A 24,245-nucleotide genomic window follows, 5' to 3' on the forward strand; every position below is an offset into this window, starting at 1 on the left:
TTAACAATTCCTCCCGTTTTTCAGTTCGAAAAAAAAAAAAAAATCTTTAAAAAAATATATATATTTTTCTTATTTTTTTTTCTTTTCTTTTTTTTACTTTTTCCACACAGAACCAGGAGATAACATGCATACAAACTGGTTCAATAGCGCCCCGTGCCAAACAGGACAATGCGGTATTGCAGATGAAAGTGCTTTACAAGCCAGAGAGAAGTTAGTTGGAATGAGTATATCTGAGGCTTGATTTAGGCTCAAACCTTTTGAAAAACGTTTGAGGGACATAAACAATATGATATTAAATATTATTATTTTTTTTTAAATTCATGGTGTAGACCCTTTAAAGGTATTGTAAGTGATATATATTTTTTTAAACAAAACATTTTTTGTTAAAAGGTTAAAGCTCTATATTGTGATAGTAATCATTGTCTGCTCATTTCTTCGTGCCATCCCAATTTTACTTGTTTAATCTGTTCTCTCTCCTGATTGAATACAATTGGTATTCTGACCTGAAAATGCATTTTCCGTTTAATAAAGCGCTGGAGAGACATGGAGACTCCTGAACAAACAATGAGCACTATCAGAACATAGAGCAATTTAACAATTGGTTTAACAAAAATATATAACTTACCCTACCTTTAAAGGTAGGGTAAGTTAAGTAATTTTCTTATACGTTAAAAATAAGTGTAAATAGCTTATTGCTGTAGAGTGTTTGTTCAGTAACAGGGGTCTGTCTATCTCTCCAGCTCTCCAGTAAACAGAAAATGAATTTTCAGTTCGGGATGCCAATTTTATCCAATCAGAGACAGAAATCTGAATGTTAATAGAGCTTTATTCTTTTCACAAAAACATTTTGTTTTAACCAAAAAACAACATTTAAACTTAAATGCCATAAAATAAAACATACAATCAGTCCTTGTACCAAAGTATACGTGTCGACAATTGTAGACCATTTACTATTAGTCTTTGGCTGTACTTCAGACATGTACAATTAAGTTATTGTGTTTCAATACATATTAGTTATTAGATATATTACACATATGTTATGGGAACATATAGCAACAGTTGAATGATATAACAATGGAACAACAGTTAAATGGCTTGATTTGGCTCCGTTGTACGGTGAAGTATGACTCAGGCTTCATACGGCCATTAGTCTAATCTGTGTGATTGACAGGAGAGATGATCAGGGGAGCAACGTTTTTACCATTATTATTAAGACCAGGACAGAAGTATGGATAGAGTTTTTCAGTGAAGGTGCAACCAGTGAAAGAGTAGAGATGAACTCTGGTCTCCACATCATAAAAGGAGACCAGACCCTCCTCATAATCCACAAACACTCCCACTTTCTGGAGCTTCTCTCTAACGGGGAGGGGGACAGGAGGACTTGTAGCAGCCTTGTACTCATTTCCATTCCTCAGCACTACTGTCCAGTAACCGTTGTTGGTGGTCAGTTGGACTGGATTCTCCTTCCTGTTGATGGACTCTCTGGCCACTCCTAAATCCCATTCTGTCTGTCCTTTAACCTGAACCTCATAGTAAAATCTTCCAGAGGAGAAGCTTTGTTTTCCCAAGACAGAGGCAGATGCAAAAAATCTCTTTGTATTATCTGGGAGATCCCTCCATACGGCTCCATGACTCACTTGTTTTCCATCATCAGACAGGATGAGTTTGTGGTGTGCTGTTTCGGGGTCCAGAGTAACATCCACTGCATATTGCTGGATTCTCCTCAGCTCAGCATCACACAGCTTCTCCATCTCTTGACTGAGTGTCTTCTCCAGCTGAGCCACAGCTGTCCTCACTGTCCCCACATGTGACTGATGGACATTGACCTTTGTCCAGTCCTTGGTAGGTGGAGGGGTGCTAATGGATGTGAAGTTCTGGAAGAGGCGGAGGTGGTCTTCAGTGTGGTAGAGCTGCTTCAGCTCAGAGCTTCGCTTCTCTAACTGAGTGATTTCGAGTTGCAGATCTTTAATGAAGCCTTCAGCCTTTTTCTCTGTTGTTTTCTGCTTCTCTTCAATCACATCAATAAGCTCAGCCTGGCTTCTCTCAATACAGCTAGCTAGAGTAATGAAGACCTGCACACTGTCAGCTATCTCTCTATCTGCATCTTTCTTGCTGAGCTCTACTGAGCGTTTGACTTTCCAAATCTTCAGTCGTCTCTCATGGATCATCTTCTGAACTTCAGCCTCTGTCTTTCCCAACTCAGCCCTCTTTCTTTCATATTCTTCTTTCAAGGACACAATTTGATGTGACTTGTGGTCTAACTGAGTGCAAAACTGACAAACACACACGTGGTCAGTCTTACAGAACAGCTCCAGAGGTCTGTCGTGTTTCTTACACATGATGTCATCCAGGTTCTTCACAGGGTCGATTAGTTTGTGTCGTTTTAACGTTGTGACTCTCAGATGAGGCTCCAGGTGAGTCTCACAGTAGGAGGTCAGACATACCAGGCAGGACTTCAGGGCCTTGAGTTTGATCAGATGTCACAGGAGACTTCACCTGGTTTAGCAGTTTCTTGACTTGAGTTGGCCGTTTCTTTCAGCTGCTTTGACTCCCTGAACTGATCAGCCATCTCTGCAAGAACTTTATTAACAAAGACTTCTGGTCTCATATTGAAGGTTTTGTTGCATAGTGGACACTTAGACACATCAGTACTGTTCCAGTGTTGTGTGATACAGGTTTTGCAGTAGTTGTGTCCACATGGAGTGGTGATTGGATCAGTGAACACATCCAGACAGATAGAACACAGGAACTGCTCTTCAGAATGGAGACTGCTGGCAGACGCCATTTCTACACAATGAGAATATGAAAAAGACACAAACGAACAAACAAACAAACAAACATATACCAAAAACCTTAATTTATAAAATATAGTACAGTATATACAATGAATATAGTGTTTTAAGAAACATAATGGACACACACGTAGAGTCTACCTCACAGAAATACAGATTTCAAACAAATAGAAGAACTGTGGCATTTCACAAAGTCTTGTCGTGCTGTGTACGGGGAGACCGTGGACAAAAGTAACAGGGGGCAAAAGTAACACACTCAATAATTCTAATTAGGAAAAAGCTAGAGGGGTGAACTTCTTTTGCACATGCTCAGTAGGGTCCCCTCTCTGCCCATGGAAGGATAGAATGATTAAATCTCAGCAGAAGTTTTCAACAAAAAACTGATTTTGAGGTGTAAACGTAATTTTTTCAGCGTACGGTATTTTCCTTCTGCTGTCTAAAGATAAGATGTCAGCTGATTTAAACTTAGATTAATTGTATCTCTATGTTATTGGTCACAAATTAACATCAGCAGCCTATGCTAGTATAGGTGTATCTAGCTAGAATATGGGATTTTATCATGGTTGCCCCATCGGGGGCAATTGTAACAAAGTGAGCGGGGTCAATTGTAACAATGTGTTTTCAATGCAAGCAGATTTTTTTGTCTTGGATTACATACTTTTATGTTAGTAAATGAACATATTTCACTAAATGTCACTACATTTCAAAGTAAAAATACATTAGAAAAAAAAAATGACATACATGTGAAAAAACTAAATTGAAAAATAAAATAATTTGAATAAAAATACAATATAATTGTAATTATGTATATAAAACATTTGTAAGTAAAAATGTTAAATTATAAGAAATACATATTACTTAGTGATGTGCTTTTATTTGAGATAAAGTGTGTTAATATGACTTATTTTTACAGTGTTACAATTGCCCCCAACCACCGTTACAACTGCCCCCGTCACGGGGGCAATTGTAACACTGTGACTCATTGCATTCAAATTAATATTTTAGTCTTGTCCTTATTAGTGAAAGCTTAAAAATGTTATTATTAATTAGGGCACATATATATGTTTCTTATAGCAAAAGATGACTAGGATATTTCAAGTAGTCTGTGAATTATGAAGGCAAATACAAAAAGTGTTACTTTTGTCCCTGGTCTCTCCTACTGAAAATTGTATCTATACAGTACTCACCTGTCTGTCCTTAAGTCTTCTCTGTTAATGATAAAATCCTGTTGATCCGAGGTTCATGTATAGAGAATAATGATATCTGCTTCTAATCGTGGTTCTGATTAATCATTAAGATGCCAGTCAACTTTGCGTCACAAGTTGTAAAAGTAGCAGGTTGATAAATGCAGAATAAAATGTTTAATTCATACCATATCTATATTTATATGTTCTATTATTACATATTTTTAATAAGGTGAATACAATATTGTCTGAGAACAGTTGCATAGTTGTTAAACTACATCTTTTTTCCCTCTATTGTCACACTTTAAACATTGCTTTTGTTATTTTATTATCATCACCCATGTTCTCGATCAAAGTCCTTAAGATATTGTTTTATAGCACATTTGCACGGGAGGCTGTCATCTACTGTGAAGTTTGACCTGAAGTAGATGTGTTTGCACAAAACGATCCAAGCTCTTATTTCCTCCTGTGTTTTCAGTGATATAAGATCTCCGTAGAGCAAGTTTATGTTGTTTGTCAAAAGGAGAGCTTGGGAACAGTGGAGTGTTCCATACCAACCACTTTCCTGCATGTCAGTATAATGTTCAAAAATCATCAAAACATGTCAAATATTTTCTATATTTCTATATTTCATAAATAGTGAAAACATCAGATCTACAAGCTCACAAAGTTGCATTGTGAGCTTGCATTTTGAGCTTGTGGATCTGCTATTTTCACTGTTTATCACAAGACAAAGTATATAGGACTTTAGTTGTTAATATAAAGTGTTAACACCAATACTACACCTGTGTGTACATCAACCTGGGATCAAACACTGCACCACTTTACTGACCTCTTAATGCTGCGTTGACACCAAAGGACGCCTTTGTGAAAAAAACGCCTATAATCCATTTGAATTGGCGTTTTTTTTTTAATCAAACTGGGCGTGTCCAAGGAGCTGTCACTCAAGTCTCCTCAAGTGTGCTTTTTCGAGGCGAGACAAAAACAGGCTGTTTGAGCAGATGCGCATTATGAAGTCAAAAATGAAAAATAGCTGCTGTAGATGAGAAATAAGTCTATATTTAGTTACTACATAACCTATTTATGGAAAGAAAATCTACAGAATGTTTATAAACAAGCTGCTGAATAACTGAACGGGCCCTCTGGTCGCTACCCCCCCACGCTGCTCTCCATGAGCCCGTCATAGGACACTCTGTCACGGGGAGCACCACTCGGTGTTTCCCCATGCTAGAAATGACCAAAGCGAACTTAATAAATCTTAATAAAAAAGCACAAACTACCTACTTCACAAGAATAATGTTGGTGTAATTAGGAGATTCGACAGGGAATCTATATTTTATATACACAAATTAACAAGTTAAAAGAAAAAATCATGTTGCAGTATTTCCTGTTTTTTTGCGGACATTCACCTCTCGTCTCGCCCTCAGCTGCTGCTGTCTCGGGCAGAGGTGACTGCGGGAGTCCCGCTGCCTCCAAGGCCGGAGCCCGTAGACATGATAGTTTATTTCATGTTTGATGCTTCGCTATTAGTGGAGCGACATATACACTGACTATTTAGGAAAAAGAGAGGTGGGTGTGTGTGTGTGTGTGTGTGTGTGTGTGTGTGTGTGTGTGTGTGTGTGTGTGTGTGTGTGTGTGTGTGTGTGTGTGTGTGTGTGCGTGTGCGCGCGGAGAGGGGTCGAAGGACAGCATGTACAGTACATGCCAATTCAGAGCTCCTAGACCTAGAGTGATAATCACACACACTCGGTGTGTGATAAAGGTTATTAATTAATTAATGAAAGTATATAATTGCCCAAGTTTAACAATCTTCAATACTTATTATTATTATTTTGTTTTAAGTTGTTTGTATCTCGTTTTTGTTGAAAAATGTATAAATATAATTGTATTGTCGATTTGATAATAAAAACAATTGATAACAAAAAAAAAAACAATCTTCAATACTTTAAAATGCACAGCTGCTAATTAAAAACATTCATATAAATTTGCGAATGCTGTGTGGAAAAAGCAACAGGCAACCTGCTGCCTGCACCAGCTTGAAAATATCAGATCTACAAGTCACCAGTGGGGAAACGGACCGGCATCTCCTCAAGTACTTAAGTACTTGAGGTATTTTTTACTTTACTGGAGTATTTCCAATTTTCAATACTTTTACTTCTACTCCACTACACCCCAGAGGCAAATATTGTACTTATACTCCACTACATTTATTTGACAACTTTAGTTACTGGTTACTATGTGGATTTTGATACAAAACCACTTCATCAACCCTATATACATTTCGGGAATTTGAGAATAGCAGATCTACACGCTCACAATGTTTAATGTGCACAACAACAACAACAACAACAACAACAATTATAATAAAAATAGGCCTATATATATATGATATATCAAGGGCGCCGATATTTATAAACACCTGCGGGTGCCCAACATGCCATACATGCACGCGCGCGCAGCGCGCGTGCATGTGGTGCGCGAAAAATTTTGCGGGTTTGGGTCGGATAATTAACTTTTTTGGGGGGGTTTTGTAACTTTATTTCGGTTTATTCAGTACACAAAATTTACTCTGAACTGAGTATGTTTAAACTCCCCCGCCCCCCCACCCGCGGCCGAAAGAAAAGGCATTATTTTTCTTTGGCTACTTTATTAACAGTTTGCCAATAGTACAGTGGTACTGGTATGATTTTACAACAATGAATGTCAACTCAGACTCACTCATGACTTTACCGACCACGACCACCACCCACTAGCGTATGGTGGGTTCTAACGTGGACCGGGCCAGATTCTTAAACCGCCCGCCCCCGCCGCCTCGCGGGGGGGGCTCGCGCAACGACGGCTGATAAGTGACAGTCTATTGAGAATTACCATCAGCGTTAATGCAAGAGAGAGACGTGAATAAAACACAATAAAACTAATAAAACAACTGTTTACCTGGCAAGAGAACCGGTTTGACGGGGAAACCGTTTTTTAATGGCCACCCATTAACTATCCGGCCGAATGCAAATAAGCCCGATTTGAAAACAAAGGCGTGCTATTGTTGTTATGTAGATTTTTTGTTTTTTTCCCCCTGGGGGCAGTGGGGGAGCAGAGTTTTCCAGACCGGGCCATGGCCCCATTGGCCTCTATGACGATACGCCCTTGCCACCACCAGCAGCGGAGCTGGCTGTGCTATCCTAGTATCCTCCGCTTCCTCCTCCTCCTCCTCCTCCTCCTCACTCTGACTGTGCTGTTCGCCTCGGCGGGTTTGAAGAAATTTAGTTTCTGCTGGGTGAATCTCTTCTTTGCTGACGGTGCTGGTGGCTTCATCTTGCTATTAGTGCAGTAAAGGCAAGCCTCTCTCTCTTAGTTTGTGAACTTTGTGTTAATTTACCTGCTAGGTGAAGACTGTCTAGAGCCGGCAAAACGTAAACAAATGGGAGCGCGCTGCAAGTACGAGCGGCTGCGCGTTGACTGCGAGTATGAGCGCGTGCACCCCCCCCCCCCCTCATACTCGCGCGCCTTTGCCGCACCTCCTTCCGCGTTCGCAATAATAAACTATATTTCAACTTTTGCAATGATATGAAGCGATTCGATATCTGAACGCAACAAACCAATTAAAATGATTCCCTCACAAAACTACTACTTTTCGTGCGCAACATATGGTATAAATAAAGGGGTTTTAAGACTCATGTCATAGCGACAACATGGATCATCAGCGGATCAGACGACCGCATAATGAGTACTTTTACTTTTGGTACTTTAATTACATTGTGATGCCAATACTTTTGTACTTTTACTCAAGTAAATTTGTATTACCAGACGTTTACTTGAATGTTTCTAAATTGCAGTATTGATACTTTTACTTAAGTAAAAACATTTAGTAGCCTACTTTTTCCACCACTGACACACACACGCGTGCGCGCGCGCGCCGTGGCGGGGATAGATCTCCACCTGCTCGCCGAGAGCAGGTCAGAGTGATCTGTTGTGATTTGTCGCCTTCTCGGTGATAAAGGTTATTATTAATTCATCATGACAGTATGTAGTAACTTTAATATTCGTCTTGTGTGGGTGTGTGTAGTCCACTTCGGCCTCCGGTGTTCATCTACCCCCGTGAAAACCGGGCGGAGGAGGAGGGGGATGCACGCAGGGGGACCACGGCGGACCGTGTGACCTGTCCGCCCCCAGCGGGCTCTCCTTTCCCCGGGGTGAGCTGGTGAAGAGAGGGGCCTGCTTCACGGAACATGACCAGTTTTATCTGCTTTCACGACTTGTTGGTCACATATCCTTTTATTTCCGACCATATCTATGCCATGTTCTTGCCAAATCACCATTAATATTACATATACAGCCTTTATTTAAAAAAATAGATTTTTCTTTCGGAAAAATGTCTGCTGCGCCTGCGAGCAGGCAGTGCGAGCAGAGGGCTGACATTCTTTTTGGCTGAATGAGCTAGTCCCCGCCTACTCAGATCATGCTGTGCTCTGATTGGCTAGAATTGAGCTTCAAAACGCCTACAGTTTCAAGCCTTCAAAAACAAAAGCTTCAAAGCTCGGGTCTGGGGAGAAAAAAAGCACGCTTTTCCATTTAGGCGTTTAAACGCGCATGAAAAAATTTGAAATGCCAATTTGCATAGAGATAACATTGAAAATAGAAGCCAATTCATTGTTCAGCTTCACGCCGGTGTGAACGCGGAATAATACACACTGGTTCTCAACGTGAGGTCCATTTGGACAAGGGGTCCAAATGGACCCTCAGTTCTGTAACTCTGAGAGTGTACAATTGGAACCAAATGGACCGTCCATTTGGTTCCATTAAAGAGAGAGTTAATTTTTTTTTTTTTTTAAATAATATTGTTTTTCCAGAGTCATCAGTGTCAATCAGCATTTTATACAGATGTGGTCGCGGCTTTCCATGCTAGATATTACAATAGCATTTAGCAAATAATAATAATAATATTCATAATCATAATCATAGTCAGAAATGTCAGGGGGGAAAAGAAAAAGAAAAGAGAGGGAAAAAAATAAAATAAAAAATAGTAATAATAATGTCCAATTTTTCATATTTACAGCCATATATCAAGAGAGAAATTAAACACATTGCTATTCCTATAATATTCAGTGGACCTATTAAAGTCATTGTCTCTGAGTTTCTTGTTGGCGACCATAGAGACCTGTGTATGTCCCAAATATAGACTGTGTGCTTGCTCCCATAGTAACCGAGACCGTTATGACACATAAAGATTATTCAAAGCTTGAAAGGCAGAAAACGAGTAAAGAAAAGTTAAGGGAATGTTTAGCCCTTGCCACCAGCACATAAGAAGCATAATAAACGTAGATTATTATTATTGACTACAAATATCTATACTATTTTGGACTACTTTGTCTACCCCTCACAAGATGAATACATTGACATACTACAGTACAAAAAAAAGTGTAATTCTTCAAAGTGTAATTTATTTTATATTTTGTTCTTCAAAGTGAGTAGAATACAAGAAGTTCACACAAAAACATTTGCACATTAATTACAAAAATATATATTCTTCTGATTCTATAATTATAACATGCAGCTAAATACAAGAGCCAATCATTACCATCAGAATCATTATATTCCTATGTTCAATTAACTGTTCTATAGTAATTGCATTACAGTAAACTGACAATAAAATATTGTAATTCCTCATAATGATTCCTGCACAATAATACATGAAAATAGGACTAAACCTAGAGGTGCAGTAAGTAATTCTATATTTTTTATTTAATTCAATAATTGTTACATAGCTCTATATTCTGATGATAAGTAATCATTGATATACATCACCATGCCAGCTTGTGATGGACACTTTCATCGATATTTTATTTTTGCCAGACATACAAAATAAGTGATCAACAAGAAAAAGTGCTCCTCGGAGCACAGGTCTCCGCCAGGTCAGGTACGTTATTGTGGCCTCCTGGTGGCGCTATAATAGGCCAATGTGAAAAGGGTGCCATTTCTTATTAGGCCTTTCACGGCAATCGGACACTGCATTCATGATTTGAGGCATTTTGTTCCAAAAATGTGTTTTGCTAAATTAGACCTGCTGGTGGCGCTATAACAGGCCAATGTGAAATGGGTGGCATTTCTTCCTCGGCCTAATGGGAATGTGCGTGTGAAATTTCACGGAAATTGCAAGCTGCATTCATGATTTGAGGCATTTTGTTCAAAATGGACCAATCCTGCAAACTTTGGAAGCCAACCTTAGCCAATCAGGATGGAATATGGGAAATCGGACAGATCCGGGTTGATTACATGACTATAGAGATACTGTGTACCAATTTGCATGACGTTTGGATAAAATCTGTAGGAGTAATGTCAAAACATGGGTTTTGCACAAATCGGCCTCCTGGTGGCGCTATAACAGGCCCATGTAAAAAAATTGGGGCAGAGGTTCTGAATTGGCATCCAGGGAGTGTGTGTGCACAGTTTCGCAGCGAGCGGGCCAACGGTGCCGGAGATTAGCTGCTAACACACAGACAGGACACACACACGGACGGACGGACGGACAGGGGTTAAAACATACTCTCTCGCCATGCCTTTCGGCCTGGCGGAGACAATAATGTTTCACCAGAAAAACATAATTAACTCCTAATGTGCCTGCCATATTGTCTATGCCAATGTGCTACACATTTGACAATGCATTACAATTACAAAGTATATCTGCATTAACCACTGAGCCACAAAGAAATATAAGCCATTGTTTTAAAAGCCAATCTACAAGGTTACAACACATTACATCATGACATGTTGAGATTGTAGATCTGTTATTTTCAGAACATTTCAGAAATGTTTCTAATTATTTATTAATATACTTGGCCTATAATGACATGCCCAACATGGGGATGCCAGGGTTAAAGAGGTTAGCCTACAAACCTTAAGACTGCCAGGAGGCTAAGACAGGCTTAAATGTGGCATGATGGAAGTCTATTCCATATTTGGGATTTCAATATCAGTACAAAGCTTCCATCGCACATTACATGAGCAAAGGGCCATTTAGGTGCAGAGTTGAGTGGGTGCATGTCATATGGTTATTATAAAGATTGCTGGCTTTTCAGAGGACAGTGTCACTTGACGTCAGGAGGAGATCAAGTTGTACCAGTTCTACCTTACAATCGAATTTTCTTTTTTTTTGGACTGATATGGTACTGTAGATAGTTGTGGTTTCTTTCCATTACAGTGATATCTTGATGAGAAATCTTCTATCATGATGAGAAAGTCTTGCGCAATTGTGATGTAAGATATGTGGAACAATGGAAAAAGAAAGGTCAGAGTCAAAAGCATCATGCACCTGTATGTACATGATGGGTGATTAGATAATGATAAAGGGTAGGGTTGTCCGATATTGGCTTTTTTACCGATAACCGATATACCGATATTGTCCAACTCTTAATTACCGATACCGATATCAACCGATACCGATATATGCGGGGATTATTGTGATTAGGGTAAGCTCAAATTTCATATCACACACACCATATACAGTAAGAACTCCTGTAACTTATTTATAAAGCCAAAAAAAAAAAAAAAAAAAAAAAAAATTTTTTTTTTTTTCAAAAACCGATACCGATATTTTCCCGATATCAATTTTTATGCTAATATCGGCCGATAATATCGGGAGGCCGATAATATCGGACATCCCTAATAAAGGGCATGACAGGATTTAAAAGGAATGCAGTCACAACTACTTTCATGGAAAGGCTCCTAACTTTAATCAGAGGTAAGCAAGCAAATTTATAAGCTGGAGGTCGTATAGTGATTGTGGACCACAGGCTGTGGATCAAGGGTTTCCACGGATTATGATTGAGGAGTGTTATTATAGTTATATATTGTTATTTTTGGTGTTATTGTATTTTTGTTGTATTGTAAAATCTTTTTCAACAAGCTTTACTTGTCCAGTTCTGCCCTCGTTTGCTTTTGTAGCAAATGGATCCGTCTGAACAGATCTGTTTTTGATCTTTTCCTACAGTTTGTCTGACCACACCGCATATGAATCCATTGTCTTAGAAAATAAAAGGTTTCTCCAACAAAGATTTAAACACATATTTAGCTATTTTCAGGGAATTAAGCAGACCATGTACAATACCACAAATCCCCTGCAGCATTAATGAGCATGCCATTCCGACACTTTACGAGTCACCAAAATCATTGAAATGAATTTGAATTCAAAGATTAGATTGTGAATATTCAGTAGACTATATTTTTTTCAAAAGAAATAAACAAAAATAAAATGGGCCATGGACATAGACAAGTCTTGCCACGGACACGTTTGTCCATGTACATGTTGATGACCCCTGACATAGCGTGTTTGTTAACTAACAGGAGTATCCCTGTGCCTCCACTGCTTTAGTAAACAGAAAATACATTTTCAGGTCAGGATACCAATTTTACCAGGGGGTCAGAACAGGATAACCAACTGAAATTGGAAGTAATGACACAAAGTGAGCAGAGAAATTTGGAACTTGAAAACTATACAATATAGGCTCTATGCACAGCAGCCATATTGGAAAGAAATTGGGCCTCTTCTTACTTCCTTCACAGGTGCTACCAATGATACTAATGAAGGCTCTGTTCCATTCTGGTCAGGGTGCTGATATTGTGCATGTTGGCTCACTAGAACACTCCATTTTGGTTCCCAAATGGCGGTGGGTGTGTAACTCTGAGAGTGTACAAATGGAACCAAATGGACCCGTAAGGTTCCATTTGTACACTCTCAGAGTTATGGGGGTCCTTGAAAATAAGACTACCACTATGCCACACTAAATGGAACAGAGCCTTAATTAGTATCATTGGTAACACCTGTGAAGGAAGTAAGGAAGGGGCCCAATTCATTCCCAATATGGCTGCTGTGCATAGAGCCTATTGAAGCTGATGAATGGGTACTCTCTCCTGATTGGATATCATTGGCAACCCACCTGAATTATTTTTTTCAAAAATTGTTTATTAAAGAGCTGGAGCAAACACTATTTTAGCATGCAATTAACAATCTGAATATTAATAGAGATTTAACCTTTTCACTAAAACATTTTGTTTTAACCCCAGAAAATATCACGTGCGGTATACTACCTTTTAACTTGAATGCCGTCAAATGAAACATACAATCAAGTCCTTTATACCACAGTAGAAATGTAGACAATTGTATAGCATTTACAATATTAGTCTTTGGCTGTACTTCAGACATGTACAATTAAGTTATTGTGTGTCATTAGAAAATAGAATATATGATATACTGCATATAACATACATAATTATGGAAACTACTGTGACTGAAAATAAACTGTAAATAAATCCTTCAATACATATTTGTAGTTTTAAATTTAAATTAACCCTTTTCATGTAAAGCAGAGGATCATGCTTAATTATTACTCTGGAACTAACAGATCTACAAGTTCATGACACGTCACATAGCAATGCGTTGTGGGCTTGTAGATCAGCTATTTTCACCATGTGAAACTGTCGTACGGTGAAGTGTACATGTACCTGTACATCTGGCTTCATACAGACACTTAGTCTAATCTGTGTGATTGACAGGAGAGATGATCATAGGAGCAGAGTTTTTACCTCCATCATTAGGACAAGGACTGAAGTATGGATAGATTTTCTCAGTGAAGGCGCAGCCAGTGAAAGAGTAGAGATGAACTCTGGTCTCCACATCATAAAAGGAGACCAGACCCTCCTCATAGTCCACAAACACTCCCACTTTCTGGACCTCCTCTCTTACAGGGAGGACGACACCAGGGCGAGCAGCAGCCATGTACTCATTTCCATTCCTCAACAATATAGACCAGTAACCGTTGTTGGGGCTCAGTGGGATTGGATTCATCTTCCTGTTGATGGACTCTCTGGCCACTCCTAAATCCCACATAGTCTTCCCTTTAACCTGAACCTCATAGTAAAATCGTCCTGAGGAAAATCTTTGTTTTCCTAAAACAGAGACAGATTGAGAGAATCTCTTTGTATTAGCTGGGAGATTCTTCTTCCTGTCTCGATGGCTCACTTGTTTTCCATCCTCAGACAGGATGAGTTTGCATTGTGCTGTATCAGGGTCCAGAGTTACATCCACTGCATATGGCTGGATCCCCCTCAGCTCAGCATCACACAGCTTCTCCATCTCTTGGATGAGTGTCTTCTCCAGCTGAGCCCCAGCTGTGCTCACAGCTGTCCTCACAGTCCCCAAATATGAAGGCTGATGGACATTTACCTTTGTCCAGTCCTTGGTCCTCCACCTGGTGGGTGGAGGGGTGTTGATGGATGTGAAGTTCTGGAGGAGGTGGAGGTGGTCTTCAGTGTGTAAGAGCTGCTTCAGCTCAGAGCTTCTCTTTTCTAACTGACTGATTTCGTGTTGCAGCTCTTTAATGAAGCCTTCAGCCTGTTTCTCTGTTGTTTTCTGCTTCTCTTCAATCACATCAATGAGCTCAGCCTGGTTTCTCTCAATACAGCTCGCCAGAGCAGTGAAGACCTGCACACTGTCAGCTATCTCTCTGGCTGCCTCTTTCTTGCTGAGCTCTACTGAGTGTTTGAACTCCTGCATCTTCAGTTGTCTCCCATGGATCATCTGCTGAACTTCAGCCTCTGTCATTCCCAACTCAGCCTTCTTTCCTTCATATTCTTCTTTCAGAGATACAATTTGATGTGACTTATGGTCTAACTGAGTGCAGAGCAGACAAACACACATGTGGTCAGTCTTACAGAACAGCTCCAGAGGTCTGTCATGTTTCTTACACATAATGTCTTCCAGGTTCTTTACAGGGTTGATAAGTTTGTGTTGTTTTAATCTTGTGACTCTCTGATGAGGCTCCAGGTGAGTCTCACAGTAGGAGATAAGACACACCAGGCAGGACTTCAGGGCCTTGAGTTTGGTGTCAGTACAGACGTCACAGGGGACTTCACCTGGTTTAGCAGGCTCTTGATTTGATTTAGTCGATTCTTTCTGCTGCTTTGACTTCCTGAACTGATCAGCCATCTCAGCAAGAACTTTATTAACAAAGGCTCCTGGTCTCCTATAGAAGGTTTTGTTACATAATGGACACTTCATAGACACATCAGTACTGTCCCAGTGTTGTGTGATACAGGTTTTGCAGTAGTTGTGTCCACATGGAGTGGTGATTGGATCAGTGAACACATCCAGACAGATAGAACACAGGAACTGCTGTTCAAAATGGAGACTGCTGGCAGACGCCATTTCTACACACTGAGAATATGAAAAACAAACAAAACATATACTAACAACCTTCAATTATAAAATATAATGGGGAGAACCGGGACGGTTGTAACGCGTCATGGTTGCAACATGCACATTTTCTCTTGATTCGTCAATGCCATCATAACGTTATCACGTCAGTATGTGACCAGTGCCGTAATGAACGTGCCCAGGAAGTAATTAGTATTTTCATCCAGGCTAGAGAGATTTATCACAGAAAAACTGATTTATCTCAAAGTAAGTAAAGCATTTCACCTTGAGTATCTTTAGTCTACAAATCTTTCCTTTAATGTTGCTGAGCTAAAATCCACATGGTTGTCTGTATGTATCTGTTCTTCATCAGTTTACATCGTTTTAACATGCTATGCACATTAGCTCTGTTTTGTAAACAACAAAGCAGTGGAGCGCAGAACGGTCCAAACGTAAGACACTCTTTTTAGGTGTAATCAATGTATTTTCCCATGGAATTCACTCAAACTGCCATCCGGTAATATTTAATAAATTCCTTATGTATGATACATAATCTTATCACATCTTTGGTATGACAGCAATGTGAAACAGTTGCTCAGCTTGAATTAAATATAATTGCTTTAAGCTAAAAACGATTTGTTTAATGCTGTTTTTTAGCAACGTTACATTAGTAACTCATCGTGCATTCAATTCTCAAATGCGCTTAAAATGTAACATCGGAACAGCGTCCACTTTAGGTTTAATAACTCACAACCTGTTTTATCAATTGAAAAACTTTAAGTGGTTTATGATAGCGGACATGTGTATGTCCTTTGCTTGAAAATATTACATATGTAGGTAAAAAGATCGCTGAGTAAAAGAGTGAAAAGTGAACCACGTTCAACCGTAGCGGTTCTCCCCTACAATATATACAACACATATAGTGTATTGAAAAACGTAATGGAGACACATGAAATGTGAAATACTTAATTCAAACACATAGAACAACGGTGGAATGTCAGGCTTTTTTGTCTTGTTGTTTACTGAAAATCATATCTATGTACTCACCGGTCTGTCCTTAAGTCTTCTCTGTTAATGATGACAACAATGACAATCATGTTGAGGTGAGGTTCATGTAGAGAATATGATCTGAGCTGTAACACTGATGTGTTCTGCTCCTGCTTCTGATATCATCACTGAGATGCCATTCAGCATTCCTTCATACCTTGTAAAAGTTAACCTTTCGATGGACACTTTCAAGTTGACATCAGTAGATTGCAGGAGGTTAATGCATTGTGGCAGTTTTTTCTTCCAGAACGGGCTCCTCCCACGTACTTTGGAAGCCAATTGTAGCCAATCGGAATGGAGTATAAACAAATCTGACCGATACATCTTGATCACATGAGTGAGTGTGTGTGTGTGTGTGTGTGTGTGTGTGTGTGTGTGTGTCTGTGTGTGTGTGTGTGTGTGTGTGTGTGTGTGTGTGTGTGTGTGTGTGTGTAAAATATTACTTTATATAATTCTATGTTTCACACGCCAAGAAAAAGGAAGGTCTTATGCACACCTGATCAGCTCAGAGACGGGTGCGTTGGCAGGGATCAGACGTCAGAAAGAATACAATAAAATAAAATAGAAAATGCCTGAAGAAGGTCTATTGATCAAAATGTTGCCTAAATAAAGTTGTCCTTATTGTGCAAGAGTAGACGGTATGTTTCACACGCGAGATATTTTTTTCCTGAATTGTTTATGCATTCAAACCTGTGGCAATATTTGAAATCAGGGGTCAACACTATTCCAGCGTATGATGGACATTTTCATCAATAATTGTTTTTTGCCACAGACATACAAAATAAGTGGTCAATAATAACAACAGAAATACCTATCCCTAAATGTTTACTAGTGGACTCCTAATGTGCCATAGTGTTTATGCCCGCAATGTACTAGACATTTTAAAATGATAATATCTCTGCTATGATCAGAGGTGAGCAAACTTTTAGGTTGGAGGTCTGATGATTATTTCGGACCCCCAGGATGGGGGGTTGCAGACCCCCAGGTTTCTATGGACTATGGCTGTGGAGTGCATTATTATTGTTATTATTGGACACTTTCAAACACGTTCTCTCCACTGATGAAAATCAGCTAAACTTGTCTATTTCTGCCCTTCTTTGCCTTGGTAGCAAACAGCTCCTTCTCAGCAGATGACATCTATTTTAGATTTTTCTTCTTGCACCATTTTTCACTGTAGTCACTCGCATACCGTTGACTTTAATTGTTTCATTGTCTGGCGACACCTCAAACACCATTAATCAATTGTCTTAACAAAAAGAGTAATCCATGTACTTTTTCCATCACTGGCTTTGTCCAGCGTCTACACGAACACAATTGGCCCGTATTCTGGGGAGGGAAGCCGGGCGGGGAGGGTGATATATCACTGCACGTAATCCAACAGGCTGGGGTGGCACCTGTCAGCAGGGAGTGTTGAGTGGGAGGAGTAAGAAGAAGGCTCTACATCCTCCCTCACTGGCAGGTGAGTCAGTAGGATACAACAAGTGACAACACACACACACACAAATGTGTGAAAAAGGGGTGAAAAGCCAAAAGAATTAAGAAAATGTACAGGTAGCACAATACCACACGTCTCCTTTAACATATTAATGAGCATGTCATTCAGACACTTTACAAGTCACCAGAATCATTCAAATTCATGTGAATATTTAGGATAGATGTTTTTACACGTTGATGACCCCTAGTTGAAATGATTGCATCCAACATGAATAAAAAACTGAAGATCATATTATTTTCAATTACAAAAGCAGAACAAGCTCACATCAAGACCCTTTGTGAGGTGGTATTGTATTGTTCGTCATGAGGAGTTGATTGATTTTATTTGGTGATATCACATCAATGAGCACAATAGCACTTTCCCGACATACAGTCATAGCATCTCATAGGCTGAAAACACAATAAAGCCTGAGGGCTTATCCTTAAAAAAATAAAAAAAAACGGGAAAAAAATATAAATAAACATAACAAACAAAAACACAACAATACATCAGACAGATATACATAAAAAAAATTAAGAAGTTGGCAGTCAATGCAATTGAACCTATTTTATACCTATTAATGACAGTGAAGTCAATGCATTTAACCTATCTTAAATGAAGTGTTATATACGGAACTACAAAGTTCATAATAAAGTTCACAGTTTATCATTTAAAGTGTGTGGAATAAATGGTCTATTAAAGTGCATAATTTAGCATTTAGTAACCTTTTGGGTAACTAGCAGCAGCAGGGCAAAGGTATTGGAGCCTATATATTTTGACTAAAAGAAAATTTACCAGAAAAAAAGAAGAAACAAAAAGGACCAGGATTGAGTTATTTTGAAGCCAGTTCTTAAAGGTGCTCAGAGAAGCACTTCACTTGTTTTCATTTCCTCAGGCAAATTGTTCAATTGCACTGCTGTGCTGTACAAGCTATTCTTACTCATGAGGTTTTTACTACTATTAAATACTGGATTATTTCCAGTTTTCTGTACTTTTACTTCTACTCCACTACATCTCAGGTGCAAATATTGTACTTTTTACTCCACTACAATTATTTGAACACTTTAGTTACTAGTTACTTTGTAGATTTTGATTACTATTACAAAACATACATTAACCACTTCAACCCTATATGCATTTCGGCCATTTGAAAATAGCCGATACAAACTCACAATGCGTCACGATGCGACACATTATGAGCTTGTAGATCTGCTATTTTCAAAAGATCTGTATACCATTAATACAATTGAAAACTTGTGAAATGGGACATCATTCATAATGAGTAGCCTACTTTCTACTTTTGGTACTTTAAGTACATTTTTATACCAATACTTTTGTACTTTTACTCAAGTAAATTTTGAATTCCGGACTTTTGCTTGTAACAGAGTATTTCTACATTGCAGTTTTGATACTTTTACTTAAGTAAAACAAAACATGTACTTTTCCCACCACATATGTACAAAACGAGCCCCTCCCACAAACGTTGGACGGACGGACGGACGGACACTGAGCATGACAGTGCATATTGGGGACCCAGATGATATCAAATGGGGGTCCCGTGGGTCTAATACAAATCAAACATGGGGTCCTTGAAATGAAAAGAGTTGAGAATCTGAACTAAGCTGTCAAGTCCTCAGTGTTAACTCATTCAATGCCAAGCTTATTTATGGAATTTTGGCTCGGAGTGCCACAGTCAAAATTCATTGTAAAAAAAAAGTGCCCCCCAAAAACATTTTTTTTTTTTTTTCATGGCGTCTTTGACGTCATGTGGCGCACGGGGCGTCAGGCCACGTGACGTGTTTGACGTCATGTGGCACAGAATGTAACTCTGAGAGTGTTCATTTGCACACTCTCTGAGTTACAGACCCTTATGGGTCCATTTGGTCCCATGACGTTGAGAACCAGTGAACTAGCTAGACCATGGTGTCATAGTGAACAAAATAATGGTTTCCAGTGAGGCAGTTTAACCCACATGTAACAGAGTATATTTGATGAACAAGATGCAGAGGTGGACCGTAACAAAGTACATTCACATGAGTCCTGTTTGAGTATCTGTACTTTACTTGAGTATTTTTTAATTTTTGGATACTTTTAATTCCACTGCATTTCAAAGACAGATATTGTACTTTAGACACCACTACATTTCTAGGAAGGGGAAAAGTGCAACATGAATTAACCACTTATGCTCTATTTCAAATATAGTGAAAATAGCAGATCTACAAGCTCACATCCCGTCACAATGCGATAGATTGTGAGATTGTAGATCTGTTTGTTAACTATTATTTAAATTGTTTGACAATTTCTGGAGAAAAAAATATACTTTGGATTACTTAAGTATTTTAAAAGCAGGTAGCCTACTTTAACTCAAGGTCAAATTGACAGAGCAACCTTCACTTGTAGTTCAAAAATATTTGACCAGTGGTATCTATACTTTGTCTCAAATACTGGGGTTGAGTACTTTGCCCACCACTGACTGATGTATACAGTGACATACTACATTCTAAGATGAACATAACCAATCAGTTTCATTCTTGACATTTTATTTTTTCCACATCAAAGTGAGTAAAATTCAAGCAGTTCACACACACAGATATTTGCATTTTAATTACAACTGCTGATTTGTTTTCAAGAATAACATTGTTCTTCTATAATTGATAGCATGCAGCTAAAAGATTATCATTACATTCCTATTTTCATTTAACTGTATGGTAATTGTTTTAAAGACACTGACAATCAAATATTATTATTGATATACATGATTCCTGCACATGAATTAATGACACTTATGAATTTAACTTGGGTAAGTGATATTATTTTAAAAACAAAACCTTTGTTTGCAAAAAAGGTTAAAGCTCTATATTGTGATAGTAATAATGTTCTGCTCATTTATTTGTGTCGTCACTTCACCTGTTTAATCTGTTCTCTCTCCTGATTGAATACAATTGGTATCCTGACTTGAAAATGCATTTTCTGTTTAATAAAGCGCTGGAGAGACATGGAGACTCCTGAACAAACAATGAGCACTATCAGAACATAGAGCTATTTAACAATTGGTTTAACAAACATATATAACTTACCCTACCTTTAAAGGTGCAGTACGTCATTTTCTTTTGTTAAAAATAAGTGTAAATAGCTCTATATTCTGATTATATTGCTATAACAAAAAATAGAGTGTTTGTTCAGTAGGGGTCTCCCTGTCTCTCCAGCTCTAAAAAGAAACAGCTCTAAACAGAAAATGCATCTTCAGTTCGGGATACCAATGTTACCCAATCAGGAGACAGAAATCTGATTATTAATAGAGGTTTACTTTTCTTTTCACAAAAAAACATTTAGTTTTAACCAAAAACAAAAACAACCTTTAAACTTACCATGAAATAAAACATACAATCAAGACCTTGTACCAAAGTATAAAGGTAGACAAGTGTAGACCATTTACTATTAGTCTTTGGCTGTACTTCAGACATGTTCAATTACGTTATTGTGTTTCAATAGATATTAGCTATTAGATATAGTGCATATATGTAACATAACGATGGAACAAAGCTCAGTGCTTAATGAGTCTTCCAGTTTAGTAGACCTTGTATTGTGAATTTGTACTTCCATGTACTGATGTTCTCATGTCTTACTAAATAAAGTACATCAATCAATCAAAAACAAAAGTTAAATGGCGGTTAAAATGAGCATTACATGAACGTTAACCTCTTTTTATGTAAAGTAGAAGATTATGCTTAATTATTACTCTGGATATAGACGATCTACAAACTCAGAACACGACACATTGCATTGTGAGCTTGTAGATCAGCTATTTTTGGCATGTGAATCCGTTGTACGGTGAAGTATGAATCAGGCTTTATACAGCATTTACTTTGTGTGATTGACAGGAGAGATGATCAGGGGAGCAGAGTTTTTACCATTATTATTAAGACCAGGACTGAAGAATGGATAGATTTTCTCAGTGAAGGTGCAGCCAGTGAAAGAGTAGAGATGAACTCTGGACTCCACATCATAAAAGGAGACCAGACCCTCCTCATAATCCACAAACACTCCCACTGTCTGGACCTCCTCTCTTACAGGGAGGAGGACAGCAGAGTCAGCAGTAGCGAGGTACTTATTTTCATTCCTCAACACTATAGTCCAGTAACCATTGTTGGGGCTCAGTGGGATTGGATTAATCTTCCTGTTGATGGACTCTCTAGCCACTCCTAAATCCCAGTATGTCTTCTCTTTAACCTGAACCTCATAATAAAACCTTCCTGAGGGGAAGCTTTGCCTTCCTAAGACAGAAACAGATGAATGAAATCTCTCTTTGTTGTCTGGCAGCCATGAAGAGAAGTCTCCATGGCTCACTTGTTTTCCATCCTCAGACAGGATGAGTTGGCAGTGTGCTGTATCAGGGTCCAGAGTTACATCCACTGCATATTGCTGGATCCTCCTCAGCTCAGCATCACACAGTTTCTCCATCTCTTGACTGAGTGTCGTCTCCAGCTGAGCCACAGCTGTCCTCACAGTCCCCACGTATGAAGGCTGATGGACATTGACCTTTGTCCAGTCCTTGGTGGGTGGAGGGGTGCTAATGGATGGGAAGTTCTGGAGGAGGCGGAGGTGGTCTTCAGTTTGTGAGAGCTGCTTCAGCTCAGAGCTTCTCTTCTCTAACTGAGTGATTTCCTGTTGCAGCTCTTTAATGAAGCCTTCAGCCTGTTTCTCTGTTGTTTTCTGCCTCTCTTCAATCACATCAATGAGCTCAGCCTGGCTTCTCTCAATACAGCTTACAAGAGCAGTGAAGACCTGCACACTGTCTGCTATCTCTCTGTCTGCATCTTTCTTGCTGAGCTCTACTGAGTGTTTGACTTCCTGAATCTTCAGTTGTCTCTCATGGATAATCTGCTGAACTTCATCCTCTGTCTTTCCCAGCTCAGCCTTCTTTCCTTCATATTCCTCTTTCAGAGATACAATTTGATGTGACTTGTGGTCTAACTGAGTGCAGAACTGACAGACGCACATGTGGTCAGTCTTACAGAACAGCTCCAGAGGTCTGTCATGTTTCTTACAAATCATGTCTTCCAGGTTCTTTACAGGGTCGATTAGTTTGTGTCGTTTTAATGTTGTGACTCTCAGATGAGGCTCCAGGTGAGTCTCACAGTAGGAGGTCAGACACACCAGGCAGGACTTCTGGGCTTTGAGTTTGGTGTCAGTACAGACGTCACAGGAGACTTCATCTGGTTTAGCAGCTTCTTGATTTGAGTTGGAATTTTCTTTCAGCTGCTTTGACTTCCTGAACTGATCAGCCATCTCTGCGAGAACTTTATTAACAAAGACTTCTGGTCTCATATAGAAGGTTTTGTTGCATAGTGGACACTTTGACACATCAGTACTGTCCCAGTGTTGTGTGATACAGGTTTTACAGTAGTTGTGTCCACATGGAGTGGTGATTGGATCAGTGAACACATCCAGACAGATGGAACACAAGAACTGCTGTTCAGAATGGAGACTGCTGGCAGACGCCATTTCTACACACTGAGAATATGAAACACAAACAAAACATATACTAACAACCTTCAATTATAAAATATAATGGGGAGAACCGGGACGGTTGTAACGCGTCATGGTTGCAACATGCACATTTTCTCTTGATTCGTCAATGCCATCATAACGTTATCGCGTCAGTATGTGACCAGTGCCGTAAAGAACGTGCCCAGGAAGTAAATAGTGAGTTATCACAGAAAAACTGATCTATCTCAAAGTATGTAAAACATTTCACCTTGAGTATCTTTAGTCTACAAACCTTTCCTTTAATTTTAACATTAGCTCTGTTCTGTAAACAATTCCAAAGCAGTGGAGCGCAGAACGGTCCGATCGGAACACGCTCTTTTTAGGTGTAATCAATGTATTTTCCCATGGAATTCACTCAAACTGCCATCTGGTAATATTTAATAAATTCCTTATGTATGATACATTATCTTATCACATCTTTGGTATGAACGATTTGTTTAATGCTGTTTTTTTTAGCAGTGTTACATTAGTAACTCATGCTGCTACAATGCATTCAATTCTCATATGCGCTTAAAATGTAACATCGGAACGGCGTCCACTTTAGGTTTAATAACTCACAACTTGTTTTATCAATTGAAAAGCTTTACGTTTTTTATGATAGCGGACATGTGTAGGTCCTTTGCTTGAAAATATTACATAATGTAGGTAAAAAGATCGCTGAGTAAAAGAGTGAAACGTGAACAACGTTTCAACCGTAGCAGTTCTCCCCTACAATATATACAACACATAGTGTATTGAAAAACGTAATGGAGACACATGAAATGTGAAATACTTAATTCAAACACATAGAACAACTGTGAAATGTCTGTCATGTTGTTTACTGAAAATCATATCTATCCTGTACTCACCTGTCTGTCCTTAAGTCTTCTCTGTCAATGATACAATCCTGTTGATGTGAGGTTCATGTAGAGAATATGATCTGAGCTGTAACACGGATGTGTTCTGCTCCTGCTTCTGATATCATCACTGAGATGCCATTCAGCATTCCTTCATACCTTGTAAAAGTAGCCAATCGG

The 24,245-nt window shown here is 39.0% G+C and overlaps 1 protein-coding gene and 1 pseudogene across 2 annotated transcripts; both read right to left on the reverse strand.

Annotated features, from left to right (window-relative positions):
• Positions 1 to 967: 967 nt before the first annotated feature.
• Positions 968 to 24,162, reverse strand: LOC311061627 (annotated as a pseudogene). The gene is made up of 4 exons (XR_014602920.1): positions 24,078 to 24,162; positions 13,502 to 15,179; positions 5,386 to 5,442; positions 968 to 2,787 (listed from the first exon to the last, which is right to left on the reverse strand). The product of XR_014602920.1 is annotated as an uncharacterized misc_RNA (transcript).
• On the reverse strand, positions 21,442 to 24,215 carry LOC311061569 (E3 ubiquitin-protein ligase TRIM21-like). The gene is made up of 2 exons (XM_084080253.1): positions 24,078 to 24,215; positions 21,442 to 23,193 (listed from the first exon to the last, which is right to left on the reverse strand). Exon 2 carries the CDS (start codon positions 23,182 to 23,184, stop codon positions 21,541 to 21,543), a length of 1,644 nt encoding a protein of 547 aa, XP_083936379.1. The 5' UTR covers positions 23,185 to 23,193; positions 24,078 to 24,215; the 3' UTR covers positions 21,442 to 21,540.
• Positions 24,216 to 24,245: the final 30 nt, after the last annotated feature.

Source organism: Gymnoscopelus microlampas, assembly GCF_963454915.1.
Source record: "Gymnoscopelus microlampas genome assembly, chromosome: 15".
Taxonomy (NCBI): Eukaryota; Metazoa; Chordata; class Actinopteri; order Myctophiformes; family Myctophidae; genus Gymnoscopelus; species Gymnoscopelus microlampas.

Excerpts from the sequence above, each read along its gene's own strand:
- LOC311061569 (XM_084080253.1), bottom strand. The coding sequence starts at position 23,184 with ATGGCGTCTGCCAGCAGTCTCCATTCTGAACAGCAGTTCTTGTGTTCC.